Source organism: Drechmeria coniospora, chromosome 01 (assembly GCF_001625195.1).
Source record: "Drechmeria coniospora strain ARSEF 6962 chromosome 01, whole genome shotgun sequence".
Lineage (NCBI taxonomy): Eukaryota > Fungi > Ascomycota > Sordariomycetes > Hypocreales > Ophiocordycipitaceae > Drechmeria > Drechmeria coniospora.
In genome coordinates this window covers 678,873-700,777 of record NC_054389.1, presented here as the reverse complement: position 1 = coordinate 700,777, position 21,905 = coordinate 678,873, and the positions used below count along the sequence as shown (strand labels likewise).

The 21,905-nt window shown below is 56.3% G+C and overlaps 8 protein-coding genes and 1 non-coding gene across 9 annotated transcripts; 6 read left to right on the top strand and 3 right to left on the bottom strand.

Moving 5' to 3' along the window:
• Positions 1 to 1,709: 1,709 nt before the first annotated feature.
• Positions 1,710 to 2,155, top strand: DCS_00173 (uncharacterized protein; the record flags this gene model as incomplete). Its single annotated transcript, XM_040797515.1, has 2 exons — positions 1,710 to 1,764; positions 1,857 to 2,155. 2 exons carry the CDS (start codon positions 1,710 to 1,712, stop codon positions 2,153 to 2,155), a joined length of 354 nt encoding a protein of 117 aa, XP_040658398.1.
• A 3,293-nt stretch (positions 2,156 to 5,448) lies between these two features.
• DCS_00172 (uncharacterized protein) lies at positions 5,449 to 6,447 on the top strand (the record flags this gene model as incomplete). Its single annotated transcript, XM_040797514.1, has 1 exon — positions 5,449 to 6,447. One exon carries the CDS (start codon positions 5,449 to 5,451, stop codon positions 6,445 to 6,447), a length of 999 nt encoding a protein of 332 aa, XP_040658397.1.
• Positions 6,448 to 8,452: 2,005 nt separating this feature from the next.
• On the top strand, positions 8,453 to 9,493 carry DCS_00171 (uncharacterized protein; the record flags this gene model as incomplete). The annotated part of the gene is made up of 1 exon (XM_040797513.1): positions 8,453 to 9,493. One exon carries the CDS (start codon positions 8,453 to 8,455, stop codon positions 9,491 to 9,493), a length of 1,041 nt encoding a protein of 346 aa, XP_040658396.1.
• A 341-nt stretch (positions 9,494 to 9,834) lies between these two features.
• DCS_00170 (uncharacterized protein) lies at positions 9,835 to 10,149 on the bottom strand (the record flags this gene model as incomplete). Its single annotated transcript, XM_040797512.1, has 1 exon — positions 9,835 to 10,149. One exon carries the CDS (start codon positions 10,147 to 10,149, stop codon positions 9,835 to 9,837), a length of 315 nt encoding a protein of 104 aa, XP_040658395.1.
• A 1,814-nt stretch (positions 10,150 to 11,963) lies between these two features.
• Positions 11,964 to 13,845, top strand: DCS_00169 (uncharacterized protein; the record flags this gene model as incomplete). The annotated part of the gene is made up of 4 exons (XM_040797511.1): positions 11,964 to 12,072; positions 12,243 to 13,085; positions 13,154 to 13,591; positions 13,700 to 13,845. The coding sequence occupies 4 exons, from the start codon at positions 11,964 to 11,966 to the stop codon at positions 13,843 to 13,845; spliced, it is 1,536 nt and encodes a 511-aa protein (XP_040658394.1).
• Positions 13,846 to 14,070: 225 nt separating this feature from the next.
• Positions 14,071 to 15,928, bottom strand: DCS_00168 (putative peptidylarginine deiminase; the record flags this gene model as incomplete). The annotated part of the gene is made up of 2 exons (XM_040797510.1): positions 14,071 to 15,842; positions 15,892 to 15,928. The coding sequence occupies 2 exons, from the start codon at positions 15,926 to 15,928 to the stop codon at positions 14,071 to 14,073; spliced, it is 1,809 nt and encodes a 602-aa protein (XP_040658393.1).
• A 1,387-nt stretch (positions 15,929 to 17,315) lies between these two features.
• DCS_00167 (uncharacterized protein) lies at positions 17,316 to 18,131 on the top strand (the record flags this gene model as incomplete). Its single annotated transcript, XM_040797509.1, has 1 exon — positions 17,316 to 18,131. One exon carries the CDS (start codon positions 17,316 to 17,318, stop codon positions 18,129 to 18,131), a length of 816 nt encoding a protein of 271 aa, XP_040658392.1.
• Positions 18,132 to 18,920: 789 nt separating this feature from the next.
• DCS_t40 lies at positions 18,921 to 19,018 on the top strand. Its single transcript has one exon. It is a non-coding gene; the product is annotated as a tRNA-Phe (tRNA).
• A 572-nt stretch (positions 19,019 to 19,590) lies between these two features.
• On the bottom strand, positions 19,591 to 21,347 carry DCS_00166 (benomyl/methotrexate resistance protein; the record flags this gene model as incomplete). Its single annotated transcript, XM_040797508.1, has 2 exons — positions 19,591 to 20,110; positions 20,164 to 21,347. The coding sequence occupies 2 exons, from the start codon at positions 21,345 to 21,347 to the stop codon at positions 19,591 to 19,593; spliced, it is 1,704 nt and encodes a 567-aa protein (XP_040658391.1).
• Between the last annotated feature and the right edge of the window lie 558 nt (positions 21,348 to 21,905).

The window sequence follows — 21,905 nt, the reverse complement described above, 5'->3', positions numbered from 1 at the left end:
ACCACCAAGTACATACGTACAACAACTACTTGCAACGGCAATACGGAGTACAGATATCTGATATTTGCACATACTCCGTACTGTACAGATACTTGTAGTATTGCGTACAATAGTTGCACACTTGGGTGAACTCGTGTAATTTCCTGCAAAGTATGAAGTGCTGTACAAGTAATTTGCAAGTGTGGAATGCTGTCATTCAATTGCATGTCACAATACCCCAGAAACGTAAGTGAGCACGGGTCATGACTAACTTGCTGTACCGCAGGACTTGGCACATGCTGACCGTACTCCCTACAACTGCAGAGTACAAGAAGGTGTACTTGTACTTACTCACGTCCATGTGCACGCAATCAAGTACAAATGCATCTGCAAGTACAGTACAGTACGGAGTACACGTAAATTAGAGGTGTACAGTAATATAACTGCACTTGTTGGACACATGTATCAGGAGGTGCACAGTTGCTTATTAGGCATGCGACGAGTATTAATACGGTACTTCATACAGTACCCTGCGCATCTGCCACACTCTCTACACCTACAGGTACTTGTGCCTATGGCTGCCATGTCCATCCTGGCAACTGTTCAATGTTGTACTCCGTCCAGGGTACTTTTCATGGCATTGATCAGCCGCTCGCCTTCTGGGGGACCTACTCGTTGCGTTCTGCCAGGTCCCGTTTAGTTGTGTTCCTATGCGACATGTACGAGTATGACTGACGACTTTGGAATACGAGCGGATGTCCTGCTTTTTTTTTTTTGAACGCTATTATCGTGGTCCAGGTTACCTGTTGGGCTGGCTTGTAATATTATCTTGGCCTCCACGGGGTGCTTGCAAGGGAGAAGGCGCCCGACATGGAGACGCTCCAGTGACAGCCGCTCCACCATCGTCGGCGGGTCCGATGGGGCAATACGCCGCACCGGTACTTTGGTACTAAGTATAGTTCTCCATGCCTCCAAGTACGTACAGCATTACGTATTACTAATAATCCTCCGCACAGATGCACGGTGCCATGAATCTACTCAAGGCACCAGTACTTCCATGTAAGTACGGAGTACTCTGTAAGTAAGTACGGAGTACTCTGTAAGTACTGTACGGAGTATTACTCCGCATACGAGCACCACATGCACATGCAGGGGTACCTCCACAGTACTTGTACAACTACGGAGTACAATTACAGCAAGCATACTCCGTATAAGTACTAGTAATATTACATGCATCCTGAATACCTTCAGAGCATCAACCAATGTCCATTCACCTTTGTACTCATCTTCGCCTCTCCCCCATGACGCCTCGCGGACCGAACTGTGCATATGCGTACATGGTACAACTGAATGGGGTTTCTTTCTTTTGGGTTGCAGACCCATGGAGAGTAATCATCGGTAGATTATTCGTTGCCTTCCGAGAACTGGACTCTGTACATGTTCTTAGGCCTCTTCGGGATACCGGTCCTACAATGCTCCGGGCACGTATTTACTGGAGCCTACTGCCAATGGCCGCCTCGTGGTGTCTCCACCACCCTCGCGCCGATTGAGTTTGTGAGGCGTCGAAACCACGTTCAGACGAGTGCAAGATTGGCTGCGATGGCGTCGACGGCCAAGACTACGAACCAATAGTGACCAGCACGGCTTCCGGACGACATGTCACATTCGGGAGGAAACTCGCGGACGCCATCGTCCTCGGCACAGGCATATCCCACCTGGGTTGTACGACCATGAACTCGGCACGGAGTGCTCGGTGCAAGGACACCTATACATGTACATCTGTAGGTTAGTATAATAAGTCAGGGTGGCCCCCGCTGATGGCCCTGTCCTGCGGCGACGCCGAAAAGGAGAATCACGACAGCGTTTTTGCCCTTCAGATTGGATCGATATCTCCATCAACCAATCCGTTGCCATCCACACCTCCTCCATCGCCCCCCGGCCGACAGCGAGCCACGGCGGCGCAATGAAGCCATCGTTTGTGGCCGCGACCGTCGTCTGCCTCTGGGGCGGTGCCGTCGCCGTGGGAATCCAGAACGAGGCGCGGAATGCCAAGCTGGTGGTCGGTATGGAAGCCGCCATGGCCAAGCGACAGGAGGACGCGGAGAGAAACACGTCACCACCGCTCGTGACGAGGGTCGGCGGCCAAGGCCTTCGAACGAGGGTCCGACCTGCTTAACCTTGCGACGACCTGCACATCAATACAGCACCAGAATGCCAGCGGTATGTTGACGAACAAGTGATGCCGCGCTTGCGTTTGCGTGGGCACCGAACCAAGGATGCCGATGGTGGGGACGCCGTGGGAGAGAGAGCCTCATACTCGCATGCTCGCCCGACGGCAGTCAAACTCGTCAATTAATCAAGAGCTGCGACACATCTACCTGAAGGCATTACATGTGCCATAAATGCATGAACGTGTACTTGCAGGTACAGCAAGTGTAGTAATAGTGTACCCGCCGGGAAGGGCTGCAATCTGGTTTGCCGGCATGGCGGGAATGTTGGGGCATCGTGAGGCGCATGGAGAACGAGTAACAGTTACTGTGTAGGGCGTGTTGCGGTAATGGGTGGTAATAATAATAGGTACTGGTACAAGTCGGGCGAACAGATTCCATGCACACCTACTTACCAGGCATTTACTCCATAAGTACTTGTACTTGTACAGCAGGCGGCACTTGTGGAGGTATGAGAAGCCAACATTACAAGACCACCCACGACTACCACTGTCAGTGCTCGACCATGAGCGTGAAACTGATAAAATACTGTACCGAACGGTATTGCTCCGCAGCAAAGTGAGCGGTACCAGCTCCGTGCCATGCTCCGTACGTGAATGCCAGCCGTTGCATGGCCTTGTACGGAGTACTACTTGGACCATTCTTGAAGTGCTGTAGTAATAGTGCTCCGTGGTACCTAGTAGTGCTCCAAGTCGCTTGTCTGTGCTTGTGCAATAGTTGTATTACGGGGTACCTACCAGTACTAAGGCACTAACCTACCTACCTAGTACCTACTTAGGTGCCTAGTGAGTGGCGGTATGGAGCAATGTACGCCGTACTCCGTACTCCGCACTACAATTCAAGTACTTGAGTACATGTACGGAGTAGGTGCAAGTACGGAGTACAGTACTTGCGAGTACATAAATATCTACAGTAGATGCAAGTACAAGTAGGTGTACGACTAGGTGTAAGTACGGAATATTAACACATGATATTGGGAATTTGGTAAGAAAGACGCGCCCCCACCTGTGCTGTGCTCGCTGCAGGTCCACAGCCAAGGCCAGGGGCGGCGCATCCGCACTGACGGCACAAAACCAGCTGGGTGCACTTATCATGCATCATCTGGTTCGAAAGTAATACGTGCTCCGTACTATCCTCGGCAAGAAGGAATCAATAATACCACAGCAAATACCTGTGCTAGTACGGAGTACCATGGGCGTCCATGCACCCCGGACGTAACGTGTACGGTGCTCCGTACTTGTACATGTACTTACTTGCTGTACTGTACAACGTAAGTGTGGTAAGGACGGAGTATGCCCCGCTGTGCATGAATCTTGGAAAGGTACCAGTACGTACTTGCAATACATGCACGCAAGGAGGTTGTACTTGTAACAGTAATAATAATATTTCCAGATACTGGTAGCGGAAATGAAACATTGATACTTCTAGAAGGCATTCCCGAACATGGATACGGCCAGCGGTAATTACTCCGCACGCTCATCCCTTCAAGCACTCGCATGTATTTTGTAGTTGCACTCCGTACTGTCCGGTACAGTTCTTGCTGGAGGACAAGTACAAGTACTCGCACGTAATCGGACAGCAACTCCAAAGTACATGTCCATGCAGATGCCCAAACGTAACTTGTACCACTCCTACCGAGTTCATTCATTTCCATGTGCTCCGCTCAATACTGCACGGAGCGGTGCGAAAAGCGTCGTCATGATGGAAGATGGCCCATGCCCCGAATGCCACGTCCAAGGCCAACGGCGTCCGGTGTACGCCTACAAGTAACAATACAAGTACATCTACAAGTACTTGTGCCGCGGTGGAAAGTGCACCTACTTAGGTACGGAGTACAGTAAGTACAGTGCTCGGTACTCCGTATACCTACAGCACTTGTACGGAGTAAATACAGTGATAATAAACACTCCCTACTCCGTACCACACTCCATAGGTACCTACAGTAGTACTTAGTCCCCACATGCATGCACATGTACATGTACGTTACCGTTAGTTATGGGTACTAAGTTAGAGTAAGTATGTGCACATGTAAACAAGTACTAATATTACATGTACCGGTAGGTCCCAATAAGCGTCCCGATAAGCGTTTCGACTAGCCGTTCCACGAAGCGGTCCAGGAAGCGTCCCCTGGAGGGTACCCAGTCTTCTATTCACCCACCGTCGGCCCTGCGCCCCCCAATTTCCCGCGCTACTCTTGAAAACGCTTGATGCACATGAGGAACAAAACTTGCATTGTACTAATAACCCTTGCACCTATTTTACTTGCACGTAATTAAGTGTAGTACTTGCTTGTACTTACTCAAGCAATACTTGCTTACTTTGCGCGGCGGGCCATGGCAATGGATATTTACATGCCTAGGTATTCGGCCCAGGGCCCAGGCGGCGCACGCTGTCCGTACAGTGCGGCACGTGGACGATGACAGATGTGCTCTCAGGTGCCTGTACAGCGCTGACACTTGCAGCATTACAAGCAAGTACACGCGCCGTACTGCTGTATTTTCGGCATGTGCTCGTTGCACGCGAGTTAAACTTGCACAGTGCACTCACGTGCCGGACTGTGCGAGCTCGGATACAAATAATGCTCTGCGCGCCTGCTCTCGTTCGCCATCCTTCGACGCAGCCTCTCCGCAGCGGCCACGACGACGGCTTCGATCGGTGAACGGCGTCTTTGTCAACACGCCCCTTCAGCCGGACGCATGCTCGCTCGGTGCGCAGACGCAAGCACATGAGCTGAGCCCGCCGCCCGCCGTGTTTTGCGCGCTATGCCAGCGGATGTTTACCCGCAGCATTGGGAGGTAGGGCCCCGACTCGGGCGCTCGGGCGATAGCGAGTGCGTAGCGGGACTAGCTTTTCATTAGGCGGCGGCATGAAGCTGAGGGCGAATACAGGAAACTAACGGCGGCCGCGAGCCATGCTATCCACCGTCGAGGAGAACGGGCTCGTCTAGAGGGGAACAGGCCGACGGCATCCCCGTCGTCGCCTCGCGGCATCCCCCCAATACCGACACTATAATAGGATCATCGCGGCGCGCCAGCCTGCCCCTCGCTCGAGGCGCTCGGTACGAGTTGCGCGTCAGAAAGCCGCCGCCGACCATCTCAACCGCCCAAGGCGCCCCGTCATTTCCCCCATCGTCCATCTCGAGCAAGGCAGGTACCTGGCGGCCGGCTTTGATGGCTAATTTGGCCGCATCCAACGTCCGGCACAGCAGCACACATCCGCCCCGTTCGGCGGCGACGGCACCATGACGGCCATGGCGAGGGCTCTCCTCCTTCTCCTCACCTTGACCACCTACGCTTGCTGCTACAGCGGCAAGCTCTACGAGAGCATCGAAAAGGCCATCAGGGAGGAGCTCTTGGTCTTCCGAGACTTGAACGGAATAACAGACGACAACGCGTACCTCTCCAACACCAGCCTGCCGTACATGGAGACGGAGAAGATCACGGAAGATACCTGTTTGCTGTATAAAGGCTCGTGCCAGCAAACGACGTTTATGATGTTCCACCAGCTGCTCAACGTGACGAGGGTGACCTTCAACGTCAGCCGCTTCTCCGAGCAGCAGATCGCCACCGAGGCTGGCGAGGCCAAGGTTTCCATCAAAAAGGCCAGGACGGATCTGCGCCAGACCATGGAAGGCTGGCAGATTTCCGTCAAGGCATCGCCGTCCATCAAAAACTCGCACGGCGGCCCCTCCATCAGCGGAGAGGTCGGCTTCCAGTACACGCACGAGACGACGATCCAGCAATCCGTCACGAGCGAGGTGACGCTCGAGCACACGTGCCCGCCGCACTCGCACTGCGGCATCATAACCCTCACCTTCTTCGCCGTCGTGAGCGGCTACTGCCGGACCCAGCCGACCATCATATGTTACAACGACAGGACCGACGCCTGCGAGGACTTTGAGATCATTTCGAGAACGGGCACGAGATGCACGTCGGCCATCGGAGCCGTGGGCAACGGCGGGTCGAGGTCGAACGACATCTTCAAGTGGTCCATGTGCCGCCAGTGCGACCAGTGGCTGCAATACAAGCGGAAGAGATGCAACGGCCTGAGCCGCTACGAGGTCAAGCCGTGCCAGATCAAAACGCCGGTGCTCAAGGATGACGGCACGGCGCACACGCACATCATCTTCAAGGCCATCCCCAAGGAGGAGGAGGAGTCGGGCTGGGGGAAGCGAAACGCGGCACCCGTGTGCGGGAGGAAGGAGAGGCGAGTCTACGTGGAGCCGCTTTTGCGAGACTAACTCGGCAAGGAGGAGGAAGGCCTGTAATTACATTCCCGTCCGTTTCCTGGACACGCGGCATAGCGGAATACCAACGGCGCGGCCTTCAGAATTGCCCAAGGAAAGAAAAAAAAGCCTAATAGAAGGGGCGAGGTTCGAGGCACCCAATGCCACGATGCGACACGTTGACGCGCGCGCTCGCTCGTGTGCTTCTCGGCCGACGGAGGAGACCTGTGGCCTTGTCCCGCAGCACATTATCAATCTCCGGACGACCACCCGAGTGCAGGCCTTGCTCGTTCCAGGTATCCGAGGATGGAAACGACAGCATCATGGCAGGAAACCATTCCCGAAATCAGGCAAGACGAGATGCGGTTCATGCGCCGACACAGCCTCGCCGATTCGTTAGCGCCAGCGCCGGCGCCGCGCCGACAGCATCGCGGGAACAAGCGTCATTGTTGCACCCGCTGCGCATGGACGCCCCCGAAGTCGGCGATGGAAATGACGGCGGACATGCTCGGCAGACGTGCATTGACGGTGCTGCACGAACAATATCGAGCCGGCGTTGGCATCCAATGGTTGCTTGCGTTGGGCGTCGGTACCGCGCGGTCGCAGCTATCATGCGATGCATATGTCTGGCCGCATAATAATACAAGTGCAACTAAACAAGTAATAATTACTCCGTACGGAGCACTCCGTACTAACAATCAATAATACCGGACTCCGTACTCCGTACTCCGTACACCATACTGTACACCACACCAATCACACTTGCCGCTGCTGACAGGTAATACCCGTAATGGCATGCCTAAGTACGGAGTACCTACTTAGTAGTTCCCCCCCCGGAGACAGTGCGCTAATACCATGCTCCCACGAGCACCCAAGTACACCTACATACAGTACAGCAAGTACTCCGTACAAGTACAAGTATTCACTCACACCCACCAAACCCCTACAAGTATTCGGTACATGCACACCTACGTCTGCCCTCCGTACTCGGCAAGTACATGTGACATTGACCGCCATACGGTACGGAGTACATGTAAAACGTACTCACTCGGCGCACCCAAAATCTCGTCCAAGTACTTAACACTGCAGGCACACTGAGCAGGTGCCTCCGTAGGTACTCCGTACTAACAACTAAGTATCAAGTACGGAGTAGATGTGCCGTTCCCGCTCACCATTCGCCTACTTACTGTACTGTACTTGCACCCCGCAAGTAGCGCGTGCGGAATAATACTTGGTGCCTACCGACCAGTACTTGTTGGCATCGTGCTCGCAGGTAAACGCTACTAGGCAATACTTGCTCGTGCAGTACCTGGTACGGGCACCACAATGGACAACCCAACGGCTACCATCTAGCGTGCTTGGGTGTAAAACCTGCGCCTCAACTTGTACCGGTACCCCGAGCCGGGGCGTTGGTGCATGTGGGCGTGCTTGACGACCTGTGTGATTGGTCACCAAATCAACGACGGACTGGTCAAAAGGCGAATTGCGCCGTGCTTGCAAGTACTGCACTTGTATGTTTAAGTACCTGTACTTGCTTAGACCAAGCCAGCGCCGGCATGTCTCGGTACTGGTGCGGTGCAGGTGCATGCAAGTATCAGTAGCTAACACTTGCACTTACAGCACTCCGCACGAGCATGCAAGTAAGTTAGTACTTACAAGCATGCAGATACAGTCATTCGCATGGATGTGTACCTGTACTTGCAGTGCTCGCAGCGTGCCTCGCCGATGCCAAAGGCGCAAGCAAGTATAATAGGACCCTCGCGGCGCCCCAGCCTGCCTTTCGGCACCGGCACTTCCACGCGCCGTGCCAACGCAACGTACTCGCGGCAACCTTCTTCCACTGCCGGCCAGGGTCCATCCCCACACACCAACTCGACCGTCCGTCGACACACACATCGACGGCCTCGCACCCATCCGCCGGCATCGCACCCATCCGCCGGCATCGCACCCATCCGCCGGCCGGCTCTGCTGGTCACGTCGGCCCCCGCGGCAAGTCAAACGAGCGCGTCGTAGCCGCCGCATGGCCATCGACATGATCGGCGCCCTCGTTCTCGTCCTCTTCGCCGTCGCCGTCCGCTGCGAGGGAGGGGCGCTCTATAGAAACATCCAAACGGCGATTCAGAAAGAGCTCAACGTCTTCCGAGAACTAAACGGGCTGGAAACGGACCAGATATTGCTCTCGGGCAAAAAGGGCCCTCTTCCCTATCGCGAGACGGACAGGATCAACGAATCCACGTGCGGGCGAAACCTCAAGTCCTGCCTGACGACGACGTTTCTCATGCACCACCAGCTGCTCGGCATAGACGACGTGTCCTTCAACATCAGCACCTTCATGGATGCCAAAACCACGACGGAAGAGTACCCGGCGCGAATCTCCATCAAGCAGACGAGGTCCGTCATGTACCAGACGACCAAGGGCTGGCAGGTTACCGTCCAGGCCTCGCCCTACCTCAAGAAGAGGGGCGGCGGGCCCAAGATCCGGCCGGGAATCTCCCAGGACGTCGAGGCCAAGTACTTTCGCGGCGAAGCGACGCAAGCGACGGTGGCCAAGGAGTACTCGCTTCATCACGACTGCCCTCCGCAGTCGCACTGCGCCATCATCACCCTGACCTTTCACCTCGTCATCAAGGGCACCTGCCGCATCGTGCCCAACATCATCTGCAACGGCAAGCGGCTCGACGCCTGCGCCGGCTTCGGCATGACGAGGAAGAACGAGACGGGCTGCTACTACACGGACACGCCCAACGCCGCCGGCGTCGGGGGCAAGGGGTACCTGGATTCGAAGCAGATACTCGGCTTCGAGTACGACTGGGAGACGTGCGACCAGTGCGACCAGTACTACCAGTACCGCAAGGGCAAGTGCCGGGGAAGGGCCCGCTATCTCGTCAAGCCTTGCGAGATTCAAACCGTCGTGCTCAAGGACGACTGGACGCCGCACACGCACACCATCTTCGAAAGCATCGGCGTCGGCGAGCTTTCGGCCAAGAAGAAGCGAAGCACGGCACCCGGCTGCGGAGAGACGGACAAGAGGGTGTACGTCGAGCCTCTTGTGAGGGACTAACTCGGGGCGGGGGACGAGGGGGCGTGGAGGGCGTCCACCTGGCTTCTGAATGCACCTGGGTGTGCGTGCGAGGAGAGCCCCGCCAAGGACGACGGCGGCAATGCGCTCGCGCGAGCATGGCATGGATGCCTTGCATCTTGGGACCTTGTCCGATGGTCTGCCGATGAAACATGCCGACGAGAAAGGCAGCTCGGGCTTGGGCCCTTTTCCATCTTGCCGCATCGGAGTGATGACGACGACTCGCACTCGGAAGGGCTGGAGACGGAGACTGCTCTAGGCTGATGGCTACAGGGTGGATTTGCCCGCCGGCAAAGCCCGACGTGTGTGCGCAACCGAATCGCTCACGCTTCCCCTCTCCGTGGAACGAACAAAATCCTTGGCCGTCGCCGGACCTCCGCGGAAGCCGTATCCGTACCAAAATCTGCCGCCAGCATCTCCGGAACTGTCGCCTGCTCGTTCCCGTCGGCCGGCTCGCGTGCGCGCGCGCAAGGGTACCGCGGAGCCGCGCCGGCGAACGAGAGAGACGTGGTGCAATCGCTGCACGTCTTGCACCGGCCCAGGACGTGGCCGGCCCACTGCCGGGCCGCGTGGCCGCCGACATGGGCGCCCCAGCCGTCGATGAGCTGGGCTGGCCAGAGGCTTTTGCCGGCCAGCATTTCATTCCCAGCATTCATATAATCTTAGTACCCGAGGTGTCGATGACGCAGGGAACTGCTAATAATAGCATTACTTGCACACCTTGGAATGCAAAGTACATGCAGTGCTTGCAAGGGCATGCAAGCAGGTGCAGTGGTTGTATGTGCAGTGCGGAGGAAGCGTGTACCAATATAACAATAGGTCGTCGTCAACTGAAGCGAGGCTGCGGAGTACACATGCAGCTATTTTTAAAACTTGTACGGAGAACGGAGTACTGTACACCAGTAATTAACCAAGTACTCCCCATTCCGTAATTAAACAAGTACAACGAAGTAGTACTTGCAGTACTTACTCCTCGGAGGATTCAACCCTCGCCTTTCTCGCCCACAGTTCGTGTACGATAATTATACTTGATTGCAGGTGGACTCCGTACTTGCAAGTACTTGTAGGTGTACTCTGTACTTGTAGGTGTACTCCGTGTTAGGGGTTACACCCTGTATGTTCACTTGGGCGCTGCCCAAGCAACGGCTCGCGGCGATGAAGGCGGCCCCCTACATGAGCAAGGGCGCATCATCACGTGCGGCGCCGCTAAGTCACGTGCGCTGGGGCGCACAAGGGTATAAGAACACGGTTAATATTTGTACATTAATTAGTGGAGGAGACATGGATCGTTGAATATCACAGATGCGTGCGGCCCCTGTCCCTACAGCGCCGCCCCGTAACACTCCGTACTTGTAGGTGTACTCCGTACTTGTAAGTAGTTGTATAAATAGAACAGTTGCAACAAGTATAATTATCGTAGTACACCTACTATCAATACTGTGCATGCAAGTAATACAACGTACAATCACGATACTTGTACCGCCGATGCACAACTTGATCGTATTGGCAAGTGTACTCCGTACTTGTACTGTACATGCACAGCTATTACGCAGGCGTACCGTACGTACCGAGTGAATGCTCGTGTTCCGTACTGTACTTGCTCCTCCTACCTACAACTACTTGCATGTGCTTACAGTACAGTACTTGTACCGACCACCACACCACGTTCAACACGGCGCTATGGCGGTGCACACTGAGTCGTGCATATGGCGGTATTTCATTTTCGACTGGCCAGTGCTGCCAGCACAACGGAGCGCCTAACCACGCGTGCTGCGCCATCGCAGTGGAGAGTACCGGTTGTTGTACATGTACATGCAAGTGCGAGTGCCAAGTATGCATGAGCATGTGCATGTACTCCGTATCGTACTCTTGCACCATGATACCTAGTAGTCACCCGGAGAGAAATGCTCCGAGCAGAGTCACCGCCATGTTCATGCCAGCAACAAAGTACACCGACGCAGAGGTACTTACACGTACGTGTGCAGGACGTGAGGAATACAAGTACAGCAAGCAAGCAAGTACTTGTATTTTCTGCCTAATACCTACTGCACGTGTATGTGCATGTGCGCGTCCTCGTTCCCCGAATGCAATTACTCGCGTAGTGCTGTAGCCGTGTTTCAACACGATCACGAGCCCGTCTCGCTTGCACTCGTAATCTCAAGTCGTACGTTCTGCTCCGCACACATCACTCGGATCCGTCAAAGGATCGCTGCGTGCTAATGAACCCATGCAAGGGCACGATTCTCCCAACACTCTGCCGTACGAATCGGTTGCTCACGCTGCTGCCACGGGTGCCGAAGGATTCGATCCAACCACCAACGCCCCTGGCATGAACGCGTTCGCCGCTTCGGCTGCATCCGCACGCCTGGCCGTATCCGTCCGAGTATAAGATGGCGTCCGCGTACGTGATGCGGCACGTGGCGGCCAGAATGAAAGCACACATATCGAAGCAATGATCATCCGGAGGGCATTCGCGTGCCAAGTCGCCGCCCTTCTTGGAGTAGCCGTCCTCGTCGCAGCCCAGCCGCTGCCTGACGGCGAGTCGTTGAGCGAGGAACAAGGTATGCACCTCTTCCTTCCTCTTTTCCTTCGTGCCGCAGGTGGCAGCGCATGCGGGACGACGACAGGCCGTGATGCCCTTTCGTTGCACCACCTGCTGGGGCGGGAGATGCCACTGCCGTGTGGCGTGCCAGAGTCGGTCGAGCTCACGCCTCTCTCTCCGCCCACCTAGCAGGGAATGGCGGCCTTCAACAGCTCAGAAGAGTGCGCAAGTACATGGCCCACACCGATAGGCTCTTTGCTTCCTCGTCGCCCAACTACGACGGGCGAGACTCTTCTCAGCGGATAACGGCCGGGACGATCGAATTTCTCCGCGTGAATGGAATCACCAACGTCATCAGCCTCAACGGGGAGGCCAATTCCGACCACATCATTCGAGCGCTCGCCGCCGCCAACATTGCCTATACGCCCCTCCCCGTCAAGGACTTTCTTTCCCCCACCCTGCACGATCTCGCACGCGGCTGGGCCAGCTTCCTGCGCCGTCGGAATGGGACCATCATCTGGTGCGGCTACGGCCACGGCAGGACGGGGACCATGGTGACCGCTCTGCAGATGTATTCGCAGCAGCAGCGGTCCGAGTTCAGACCTTGGACGAGGGATGACTACCTGAGCAACTTCGTCGAGAGTGAGTCGCAGACACATACGCTGGACCGGCTGCAGAACATCCTTCAGCGGGGATCCTATCATGAGCCCATGGACGTCGACGAAGAGTCGCCATCGCATTGTCGAAAAATCAAGAATCTCGAGTTCGGCCTCAAACTTGCCGATGAAGATGGCGCCGGAACCTATGATAAAATCGGCGCCGTCATAGCCGGCAAGTCCGGCACGGCCACCTTCGACATCGTGGACGACCCGGGAAGGGGATTCCAGAAATGGGTCTCCGTCGACATGAAGTCTGCATTTGGATCCGACACCATCGACATCGACGTCATCAGCAGTGTCAAGCTGACCGCCAAGGGAACCTTTGCCTTGTTCAAACCTACCTTCTTGATGAATGATAAATGGAAGGTAAAAGGTAAGCAATGTTTCCTTCAAATCCCGTCGTTTGCGCGACAACCTCCTGACGACATCCTCTCCGACCAGGCGTCATGCTACGCGCCAAATGCTCCGAAACGGGCTACGAGGCTTATGAAGATGGCTTCGTCACCCTGGACTCGTGGTTTCAGCATACAGATAGCTGGATTTTCGGCGGCTTCAGTACCGAGACTGTTGCCTCGTGGCAAATAGCCCCCGGAGACTGGAAAGTTACACCTTGCGAAACCATTGACAAGCTGGAGTATGAGTTCAAGTTGGTCGATGGGTTATTTGCCGGAACCTCCGATTCCATATCCTTCACCATCGGAGAGGAGCAAGGCAAGAAAATTAAGATAGGCGGAAACGTCAACCCAGGCTTCAGCAGGACTGATACCGTCAATCTCACCCATGTCTTTGGTTCCGACACGGTGAACACGCACAGGCTGAACAAGATACGCTTGCTGGACGATTATGGCGTAGGAGAGGGGGACAAGTGGCATTTTCAAGGTATGTACAGAATTGGTACCCGTTCGCCATCTGCCCCCCCTCCTCGTTTCGTGTCCTCACAGTTTTGGTTTCCTATTCTAGGCATCACCTTTACCGCATGGTGCGCAGGACTGGAACAGCAGATGCACATGACAAAGTTTGCATCAGAAGATGTCTGGCTCGGACATGACCGTTCAAAGGAAGTTGTTTGGACCGGTGATATTGCAGCCACTGATTGGCACGCTAAAGAGTTTATTCCCGACCCTCCGAAGTGAGTGAGATGAGAGGGCGTCGAGCTGTTGAACACACATGGCCAATGGCATGTGGGAAATACGTACAAACCTGATGAGCTCCCTTGAGCTAATAGGCCAAGGGAAAAGAGGAGTTTTGATTGCCTACATGATGAATGTCGAAAGTATACCAAGAGAGGCATGGATAAAACAAATAGAGTGAGCGAGAAGCGCTCGTGTAAAGCATGAATCATCCATTTACCCATACGCTTACCACCATCGGGCCGAGGCATCGCGGACTGCGTTGGAGCCGCAATGGACCTCTCCAAAGCCGAGATGGTGCGAAAACCAATCGTCCATGAAAGTGACGGTGTAGTTGGCCCTTGCGTAGACGGCAGAGACGGCCGCGGCCAAGATGTCCTGTCCGTCGATGACTGGTCCCCAAGGGTTCGGCGCAACGTACTGCGAGTCGCTCATGACGACGCCGTTGATGACGTTGGGGTAGAAGGCGCCGACCTCGACGGCGTTGGAGGCATGGCGCCGACCGATGGGCCGAGGAGCCGAGACCTCGAGGATAGTGGCCGCTCGAGCAGCTCGGATTGGTCCCAGCAGCTGGCAGCTGGGAAACTGCTCCATCGTGGCGAAGAGGGTTGGTACGCGAATGATGTCCCGGTCAACGATGCCAGTCTCACGCTTGACGACGTTGACATTGGCCTCGATGTTCCTCGCGCTGAACTCCTGGACCTTCGAAAAGTTGGCTTTGCCGAGGATGTCGTCAATCGTCTCCGTCGGGGAACAGCGGAGGTTGCCATCGCTCGACAGCCTCGGGCGAGAGAAGCCGCTGACGGAGCCGTGGCCAGATCTTTGCGCGACCCGAAGGCGCTCGAGGCCGGCGACCGGGTCCGAGACCATCATGAGCCAGCCACGGGCGTTCATGGCTGGCAGGAATTGCAGAAACTCGTCCGTGTGTCCGACCTGGAGCCAGGTGGTGTCAATCTCCACGGGGGCCTGGACTTCCTGGGCGTTGAGAAAGTGGAAGACGAACGGTCTCACACCCTTCTTCGATCCGACGATGGCGCGGCCGGCAGGGTACGACTTGCCATTGTGAGCGTGGGGCGGAATCGTCTCGAGGTTTCCCATCGAGTCCGTCGTGCCTCCGTGGACGTGCTGCTGGACGGCTCCGACCGTATCGGATCGAAGCTCGCGGTAGATGATGCGACCGGAAACGCGACGGCCCTCCTGTTGGGCAGAACGGATCATGATGCGCAGGACAACGGGGCCGTCGGGGCCGGGAATGCTGCTGTAGCCGGGCTCGAAGAAGTCTTGAGTCCAGATGTCGGTCGTGTTGACGGCAAAGAGCGGCAGCCTGACGCGGGCCCGGGCGGACTGACGGGTGAGATCCTGGACAAATTTGTCCTGCACTCTTCCCGTGCCGTCGCCGGCCGAAGCCAACACCTGCTCAGCCCGCTGCCCGTGGTGGTGGGTCAACACCGGGGCAACTCGCAGGGCGACGCGATCCTTGGCCTCGTCCCTCCCGTCTCTGACGGTGAACTCGATCGTCGCCCGACCATCCCAGGCCGTCGTTCGCACTTGGCGGCCGTCGACGCCGAGGTGCAGGCCCTCTCTGAGAGCACGGGCGGTGAACGTGTAGTTTGCAGGTACGTACTCCCAGCCGGCTCTGTCCTTGCGGAAGATTCGGACCAAGGCGGCGGCGGCGCTCTCGACGACAAGCACAGAGCCAACAGCTCCATCGCCGAGGCGTGGATTGGGGACGGTCCGAACAGGTGCCAGGTACTTGGGGTTACGCTGTACATTGTCCGAGGCGTCGTTGCACATGTCGAGCTCCTTGTTGGAGGTATCATCGGTGATCTTGGACGAGCACCGGCCGTTCGTGTCGGCGATGTTGGGGAGGAAGAGGGCGCCGGAGCCGTCGGTCCAGATTTCCTTACCAGACATGTCCGTTTTCCCTTGCACATCGACCTTGCCGTCGCGATTCGTGTCAGCGAGGATCGTTGCTTCGAGGGCGCCGATGCCACAGCTGGCTGCTTCTTGTCAGTTCGTTCTCCCCTCGCCGTTACGAAGTGAGCATACCCAGTGCCAAAACCATCACAGCGCTGAGAGGCCGCATGATACAAGCGGTGCAGGTATGGGCAGGATAGGACAGGACAGGGTAAAAGAATATGTTGGCTCCAATTTGGAATTAACTGCCGGCCAAGTGACGGTTTTCTTGACACGTCTTGCGAGGACAGTCATGAAGAAGACGGCCGGGCTGTATATGGGACGGTCACCGCATCGCCGGGTTGGTAGATATTGCGGCATTCGCGGGACAGGAGTCACCCTGGCCGTGCTGGAGTTGAGCTGGAGTCGAGCGTGACATGAGGATATTGTGCATGAGCTGCGCCATGCCGACAACGGTGCGGCTTGACGGCTTTCGTCCTTGATTCACCGTCACATTGTGCAAGACTTGAGCTTAAACTCGAATCATTGAGCCAGTCATTTCGTCAAACGGTTGACGGTATGAACAAGTCTCCGGCGGCGAAGCCATGGCGGGCCGGATAAAGTCCGTGGGAGTTGAGCTTCCGCCTTCCTGTAGTGGAAAATCGCTCGACGGCGGAGGGCTCACCTGCCCAGTGGCCTTGTTGTGAAAGCTGCTGGCCCCTTGGGACGCGATGTGGCTTTCCGGGCAAGTCAAAGGTGCCACGCCTCCACGTCGACGAATCTCCTTTTGTTCGTGTCGTCTTCCTGGGTTGCATTGTATCGGCAGTTGCCCCTGTCCGACCAATGTTGCATCCGGACTCGCAGGGCAATGCAGCGACGCTCATGAGGTGTCACGCCCGCGTTGTAGCATGGCGTTCCGGCGCCCGTTGTTCGAGATGAGCGAGGTCGTGCAAGATACGGGGGACCTGGACCGGGACTGTTTTGCACGTCTTGATCGTGCTGGTAAAACACATCATCGGAAAAAGTCGGTGTGTTCCGATGAGTTCCCCTCACTCGTTGGGCGTGGCGGCTTTCGTGAGCACAGTGTGCGTGTGCTGTATTGTACTCGGTGCTCGCAAATACACTGTACAGTAACTGAAATATGTGTATGGCATGGGTGAATGTTGATGCTTTCCGAAGCTATGTAAGTACTTGCTTGTACTCCGTACTTGCACGGAGTAATACTGTACGGTACTCATACGGTGCTCATACGGTGCTGCATTTTGTGTGTGCTGCTTCGATATGGAGCTTGTGATGGAGCTTGTGATGGAGCTTGTGATGGAGCTTCTGATTGCGGGGGCCGGACAACTAATGACAGGCCCTGCCGAATAATGCTCCATGGCTCACTCCAGCTGCGGTATTAATGTCCTCCACGAACCTCTTGGCGCAGATCCGATCCGGTTCACGGGTTATTCCGACTCGGGAGTGACCCCCGAGGACACAACCTCCCCCTGGACCCCCCACCAGCGACGGCCGACGAGAGCAGGTGATGCCTGACGGCGTGGCAAACGAACGACAGGCTCGCACGTAGCATGAGCATGGCTCCAGGTTTCACCCGCCCGCGGGGCGCAGCAGCCGACGACGACGACGACCGTGTGCGAATCGACCTCATCCAAGACGCCGGCGACGTCGTGCGGGCTTTCGACTGCGTCTGCGCAGCGTTCGGCCGACAGACCAACGACGGCATCTGGGTGCAGATGAACCCGGCATGGGACACTTTGCAGGGAAGGCAGCGCGCGGCCGACGTCATGGTCGACCGTTGGCGCAGCACGACCCGAGACAACGAGGGCCGGCTCAACAGCATCTTTCTTAAAGCCACGGTTCCCAGCCAGGTTGGCCCACCGGGAAGCGACGGCCATGCCGCCACATCACGCGACATCGTCGGCATCGCCATCTGGCAGCAGGCCTCGGTGGTCCCCGGTCACGGTGACAAGCCTCCTGAGCACCTGGCCGAGGTCGTCAACCTCGAGGCGCTGCACCCCGGGAACGAGGCGGAGCAGCGGTACGCCTGCCAGCTGGATGCCTCCCTGCGCCGTCGCCGGATCGAGGTCGTCAAGGAAAAGGCAACGGCCGCTCCACCCGCCGCCATGGTCCTAGATTTGTGCGCCGTCGACCCGGCCTTTCAGGGGCGGGGCATTGCCACGAAGCTGGTGCGGTGGGGGCTTGACGAGGCCCAAAGGAGAGGGGGCATCGAGGCCATCACAGAGGCTTCTGCCATGGGGAGGCGCGTCTACCAGAAGCTTGGTTTCCGACAGGAGGGGCCCGAGGTGCGGTACGACGTCGACGCCGAGTTTGCCGATCGAAAGCGGCCGTCCAACATCTTTATGCGCACGTCCTCGTCGTTGGATGAGTAAGACTTTGTCGAAAACGATGTCGAGAACGAACGGGGCAGGGAGTACCGGGGGGGGGGGGGGTTGGAAATGGGGTTTGTGAACTGGTCAGCGTACCTGTACTGGCATCCTGTTGTCCATTTCCAAGTTGGCCATGCCGCGTCATCCACCTCCTTCCATTAACAAGTCGCTCTCTTCAAATGTACTTGCGTCTCAATTGAAGGAGGATCGGTTGGCGGTCTCGTATTGTCACCATCAGGACCAGTTAGAACCGATGTAGCTCTTCGTTGGAGAATTGTGCCATACATCACAGCTGCCACACTATGAGGACAGGTTCGCTCCAGCTGATGAGCGAAAGGCACGCAGGAGGAATTGGTGTTCGAGTGAGACTACCAATTAGAGCAAAAAAGGCCATTATAATCGTGCCCAGTCAATGACTGTGTGTGTAGTTGTAGACTCAACACGCCTTTCTGCCTTTTCATGATGCATCTACAGGGAACCAACGACATGTCGTCTACAAGTACATCACCAAACTACACTTTCCCAATAACCGCTACTATAGCGATGAACATGAATCATTGAGAAGTATACTGGAGAGAAGTTTGTGTGCAAGAATTCCCATGGTTTATCATGCACATGCTGAGAACTGTTCCTTCATCAATATCGCACAAGCTGGTTTAATTCCTCATTCAGGGTAGGCAGAATGATGGAGGGGTAATATTAGAGCAACTACATTTGTGGATAACCCCCGCTTTCCCAGAACTAAAGGGTTAGCTTAATAAATAATTATAATGCGCCATCCTTCAACAAGTTGCGGCCATAGATTAGCTGGGAGATCGTCAGACTGAAGTAAAACTTCAATCCTACGGATGCCTATCTGAAGGTCGTGTGTTCGAGTCACACTGGCCGCATCATTCTTTTTTGCCATTTCGCCTGGTTCTTTTTGCAACTCGCGATTCCCGAAATACGGACAACGATACACGAAGGAATAATTTGATTGACGTTGTTTTGCCACTCTGCGAGTATGCGCAATCTAACTATTCCATCGAGAACACTATGGACTTGATTTGCAATACCCAGGCCACGTTGACTGATCCCAGCGTCATTATCGGAAAATGCCTCGATCTTGATGGCACTCGCCATGGCCGTCGGAGATGATGCACATGGGCTGGGCAAAACCGATGCTGCTCTGCCTGCGCCGGTGGTGACCATCCTGGATGTCTGTCATAGCTTGCAGCCAAACACAGTCATCTAGTACGTAGAAAGGCACTTTCTGTCACTGAAAAATGAGGCATGGGTAATTGACAGCCTGCTTAAAGTAAAAGCCCAAGCCTCGAGGGCATCTCTTCCATCGCCCTCCGCCTGGACGTGACGACGGCATGGTGAAAACGCACAGGAAAGGTAGGCGCCGGTCCCCTTGAATTGGCAACAAGGCATAAATGCATTTCAAGCCCGGACCGTCCTGGACACTCTCGCAATAGCCTCAACCGGCTGTCTCTTTTTCTCCTGCGCTCGGGACAGGGGCTACGTCAATCCGCTCAAGCTCACCCTCCCCCCCGGGCGGCGTACTCGGCTTCGTCGGTGCTGTTGAACTCACTTCGCTCTCGCCGTGGGACTGACTCCCAGAGTCAACATCCGTTGCACGCGGAGCCTCTTCGTCCGCCACCTTCAGCTCCATCTTCGCCTTGGTCGGCGCGAACCTGCTACGGGCGCGGATGCGCTTGCCGTACTTGTAGAACATGAAGGGGATGATGGCTAGGACGGTCGCAACGGCGGCGATGAGGCTACCTCCACCGCCAACACCCATGGCGTCAAACATTTGGTGCGTGAAGAGCGGTGCGGCCGCACCACATGCAGAGCGGAAGATGGTGTTGGCGGCGATGGCGGAAGCGGCGTACATGAGGTACGTATCGACGAGGTAGCCGAGGTAGGCGACGAAGATGAGCAGCAGGGAGGCCGAGAGGAAGACGCCTGCTAGGGTCGGAACGATCCAGTGGACGGAACTACGGGGTCGACGTTAGCCGGTGCAACCTTCATATACATGACGGAAACGTACTTGAACTCGGCCGACCAGGCGAGCCAGAACATGGTAATGGCGAAGCCGACGCCGCCGACCATGCCGAGCGGCAGGCGATGCTCCGGCTCCAGATCGGCGACGCTGAGCGTACCGTTCTCGACCTTCTTGACGTGGCGTCGGGTATCGTAGAGGACGACGAGGCTGCCGATGACGGCGCCGACGACGGTTCCGATCAAGGGCAGCTGGCCGACACCGGCGTTCCATCCGCGCTTCTCCTGGAAGACGATGGGGTAGATGCTGAAGAGCATGTAAAGCAAGGTGTAGACGACGGCCAGATAAATGGCACAGAGGAAGGAGATGGGGTCGAAGAGGATAATCCATGGCCTCGTCAAGGCCACCTTGTAGACGGTTCGGAGGGATCGGTCCTGCTCCTCGGCAGGGGCCTTGACGTCCTCGTAGCCGGGCAGGGCGGCCTCGCGGATGCGCTCGGCTTTGTGACGGAGGATGGTTGGGCCGTGCGTTTCGGGTATGGTCAGCATGAGGAGCCAGGTAGCGGCGCCGAGCCAGATGAGAACGTAGAAGCTCCATCGCCAGTTCCTCGTGAGCTGGAGAAAGCCGGAAATGACGGGCCCGAGAGCGGGGCCGATCCAGACCATGGCAGAGAAGCCGGCCATGGCGTTGCCTCTCTCGAGCGGGTCCCAGAGGTCAGCGAGGACGCCGGGAGCGTTACTCAAGGGCGCGGAGACGAGCGTTCCGGTGATGAAGCGGCCGACGAGGAGGCTTGCAAAGGTCGGAGCGAAGGCGCAGAGAAAATTAAAGGCAATGTAGAGGGTGAAGGTGATGTAGAAGATCCAGCGGCGGCCGTAGAGCTCGCTCAAAGGCGCAAAAACGAGCGGGCCGGCACAGTAGCCGAGGAGGAAGAGGCTGATGGTGAGGCCGGCGGCCTCGACGGAGATTCCGAACTCGCCGGCGATGCTCGGTAGGCAGCCGCTCGGGGAGGAAGAAGCAAAGGTGGCGTTCATGACGAGCATGACGGCAGCGACGGTGACGCCCCAGCGGCGGGCCGTCGACCAGTTGTGCGGGTTCTCGACGTCGCCGGGGCCGAAGTCGACATTGCCGTTGGCGTTGAGGTAAGGGGGCACATCTTTGTCGTGCTGACGGAGATGCTTCGTTCGGAACGGCTTGTTGACGGGCCGTGAAAGGATGCGGGTGATGGTGCCCATCGTTTCACCCCCTTTTCCGTTTCTTTCAGCGCAGAGGAGGGCCGAATCTCGATTTCTAGGAAGCTTCTTGGCCTCTGTATTCCATGAATACTCTATATTATTGACTCCTTTTCACGGTCTCCTTTTTACGGTCCGTGAGACGCTGTGGGGTGGTGGTTGCTGTCGTATTCCGCAAGACGACGCAGGATGTAGCAGTATCAGTGGCGACGATCTATTCGGCAACCGTTGTAGATGGAAGGAAAGAAACGAGAAAAGGCGACTCGGCTCCAGTCGCTATATTCCCTATTGCACGTAAATGTACGCATTTTCGCACAACATGACACACAGGCAAGTGGCGCATCGGCATTCGGATCGGCGCTCGCGACTACATGGCTCGGGGATAAGGGGTCAGAGTTGGACGCAAAGGCCCGAGCACGACTCGTCATTCCGGAGAACTCGACACCAGTCTCTGATTGGAACCAAGGCGGACACGTCCATCCTGTGGCTGGCTGCTACTAGAAGGTTAGAACAATTGACTCGGGCGGTGCGCCGGCCCTTGCGTCGCCTTGTCAAGCTCCC